The 3,229-nt window shown below is 51.7% G+C and overlaps 1 protein-coding gene across 1 annotated transcript; it reads left to right on the top strand.

Moving 5' to 3' along the window:
- The first annotated feature begins 1,911 nt into the window (after nt 1-1,911).
- On the top strand, nt 1,912-2,937 carry LOC123988665. The gene has a single exon (XM_046289417.1). The coding sequence runs from the start codon at nt 1,912-1,914 to the stop codon at nt 2,935-2,937; it is 1,026 nt and encodes a 341-aa protein (XP_046145373.1).
- The last annotated feature ends 292 nt before the right edge of the window (nt 2,938-3,229 follow it).

Below are 3,229 nucleotides of genomic sequence, written 5' to 3'. Positions count from 1 at the left end.
CAAGATTGGCGTGTGGAAGATGAGGCTACGCTATCTGACCACAGGCTAATCACTTTCAAGTTAAAGACGAATGCAGACCTAAGGGCCTCGGAAACATACAGGAACCCCAGGGCCACCTGCTGGCCTCAATACCGTGAGAGCCTAGTGGGAGAGCTCAGGGGGCACTGCGTGATACCGAGGACCACGAAGGGGATCGAGATGGAGGTCGCAAGACTGCAGGCCTCAATCATCGGCTCCTACGAAAGATCATGCCCGTTAAAACAAAGGAGAGAAAGCAAAAGGGTTCCCTGGTGGAACAATGAACTGAATAAGCTCAGAGCCAGGGCGCGGAAGCTTCTGAACAAGGCGATGAAGGCAAATACCGTAGAAGCCTGGGACTCGTATAAAGAGGCCCAGAAGGCCTACAAAAAAACGATCAGAGTATCCAAAAGAAGGACCTGGAAAAACTTCTGCCAAGAAACCGAGGCCCTACCGCTGGTAGCTAGGCTTCGGAAGGTATTTGTGTCCGGGCCTCCACAAAAACCGGAAGGTCTAAAAGTTCCCAATGGAGGAGTCACAGTTAACTCCCTGCAGACGTTGAGCCACCTTGTGGAGACGCACTTCCCAGGCTCGGAACTGATACCGGAGGAACTGTTCCAGAAGGAACAGGCACCTCTCAGGAACAGCGCACGGGACTGGGAACTGGCCGCAAAGGTGGTCACGATAGACAGATTAAGATGGGCTATAAACTCATTTAGTAGGTACAAAAGCCCGGGTGTAGACGGGATTTTCCCGGCTCTTCTTCAGGAAGCCGGAGAGGACCTGTTGAAGCAGCTATGTAAGATATACAGAGCATGCCTAGCACTGGGATATGTACCGCTTCAATGGAGAATAGCCAGGGTGGTCTTCCTGCCTAAGCCAGGCAGAAGTGGCTACGATACGGCGAAATCCTTCAGGCCAATCAGCCTAACATCCTTTCTACTAAAAACTTTAGAAAGGCTGGCTGATAGGCACATCAGAGAGCATGCACTGGCAGAAAGGCCAATACACGCCTCCCAGCATGCGTACCAGTCGGGCAAATCCGTGGAAACGGCGCTCCACCATCTTGTAAGGGAGGTGGAAGAGGACCTATCCCAGGGGGAGTCCGTCGTGAGTATTTTCATAGACATAGAAGGGGCTTTCGACAGCACATCTTTCGATGTGATGAATGAAGCAGCAAGAAGCTTCGGGATTGACGACAGTCTGGTCACCTGGATCGACAATATGCTACGAACCAGGACCATAATAACCTCCTCGGATGGGTCTTCGTTGAGGGCACGCATCGCAAGGGGTTGCCCGCAGGGGGGGAGTCCTGTCTCCCCTGCTGTGGACCCTTGTGGTAGACGGGCTACTCCGCAGGCTCAGCGAGGAAGGTTTTCTGGTGATAGGGTATGCGGATGACATCTGCATATTGGTTAGAAGCAGACACCCGCACTATATAGCGAGAAGACTGCAAGAAGCACTCATACTCGTGCAAAAATGGTGCCTATCCCATAAACTCATGGTAAACCCTATCAAGACGGAGATGGTACTATTCTCGAGGAAAAGACGCTTTGAATTCAAGGCCCCCTCACTGTTCGGGGTGGAGATTAGTCTATCCATCTCAGCGAAATATCTAGGGGTCACCCTAGATATGAAGCTAAATTGGAAACTCCACATCGGAAAGCAGGCACAAAAGGCAATCGCAACTAACTGGGCCTGCAGGAGGATGTTTGGAACTACGTGGGGACTAAAACCAAGAATGGTCAGGTGGATATACACCGCAATCTTGGACCCCAAGTAACATATGCCTCTGTTGTATGGTGGAATGTTGTATGGTGTATGGTTTCCTCTATGAAGAAACAATGCAACAGGAGGCACCTGGAGAAGATCCACCGCCTAGCATTGCTCGGGATGACTGGGGCTTTCCGCACCACACCGACAATGGCACTGGGGGCAGTCATGGACCTGGCACCACCACATATCATGGTGGAAGCAGGAGCCAAGAGCACGGCCGTAAAACTGTTCTTAGCAGGCAAATGGAAGATGGCTTCAACGGGCCACGCGTCTATCCTTAGGGAATTCAGGGAACCAGTAGGGGCCTTAACTCTAGGAGGAGACGCGTGCGACCCGACATACCATTTTAAAAACAGCTTCCGGGTAAACATCCCATTCAAGGAAGCGTGGGAAGTAAACCGGGAGGAACTCCTCACTCCGGGAGGGCTGATCTGGTATACCAACGGCTCCAAAACCAAGACGGGTACCGGAGCAGGAATATGGGGGGAGAGGCCCAGGGCAGAGATAGCAATGTCCCTGGACCCGCACGTATCCATCCTTCAAGCGAAAGTGTTTGCCATATGGGCATGTGCCAAGCTGTGCTTGGAACGGAACTATAGGGACAAGCACATCTACATCTGTAGTGACAGTAAGGCTGCGCTTGGATCCATACGTGCTACGATAGTGCGATCCATGCTGGTACAAGACTGCACGGACATGTTGGAACGGCTGGCTAATAACAACAACCGCGTCAACCTAATCTGGGTACCTGGATATGCAGGTATCCCGGGAAACGAGAAGGCGAATATGCTGGCAAGGGAAGGAGCTAGAAGGCCCAGCCCAGACACAGCATACCGCATAGGTGTCGATAGAGGGACGGCAAAGGAGACGGTGAGGGAGTGGGCGTGTACCCAAACCCACCTGACCTGGAGCAGTACTCAGGGAATGAGACACACTAAGGCTATGTTCAAAGGGCCATCGTCAAGGCTAGGCAAGACTGTGAGTCGCCTAGACAGAAACCAATTGCGTTTGCTCGTGGGGCTCATTACTGGGCACTGGTATACGAGGAAACACTTGATGCACCTAGGAACCGGCAACGAACCAAGGTGCCCTAGATGTGGAGAGGAGGACGAGACTCCCATCCACCTGATATGGCGTTGTTGAGGCATGGAGGCCCTAAGGCGATCTTGTTTTAGGGCTGTCACACTTGACAACGCACGTATGGAGGACATTGGAGTGGGAAGGCTTCTGGGCTTTGCCAAAGAGGCCGGCCTACACAATACACCTCAACCTTAGTACTGCCCACAGGGGCTCGGGCACAATGGTCCCGGGAGGACTGAGTGCCCGGAAACAGCGCAGTAATAATAATAACTACATCTGCATTAGATATGTAATATACATTTAATAACAATATCATTATTAGTATATCTACATTAGATGTAATGGAATATACTGG

Source organism: Osmia bicornis, unplaced genomic scaffold (genome assembly GCF_907164935.1).
Source record: "Osmia bicornis bicornis unplaced genomic scaffold, iOsmBic2.1, whole genome shotgun sequence".
NCBI classification, from domain to species: Eukaryota; Metazoa; Arthropoda; class Insecta; order Hymenoptera; family Megachilidae; genus Osmia; species Osmia bicornis.
The sequence above is the reverse complement of the archived record's forward strand: the minus strand, read 5'-3'. Positions and strand labels throughout refer to the sequence as shown.

What these genes read in the sequence shown, in the direction of transcription:
- LOC123988665 (XM_046289417.1), top strand. Translation starts at nt 1,912, where the DNA reads ATGACTGGGGCTTTCCGCACCACACCGACAATGGCACTGGGGGCAGTC.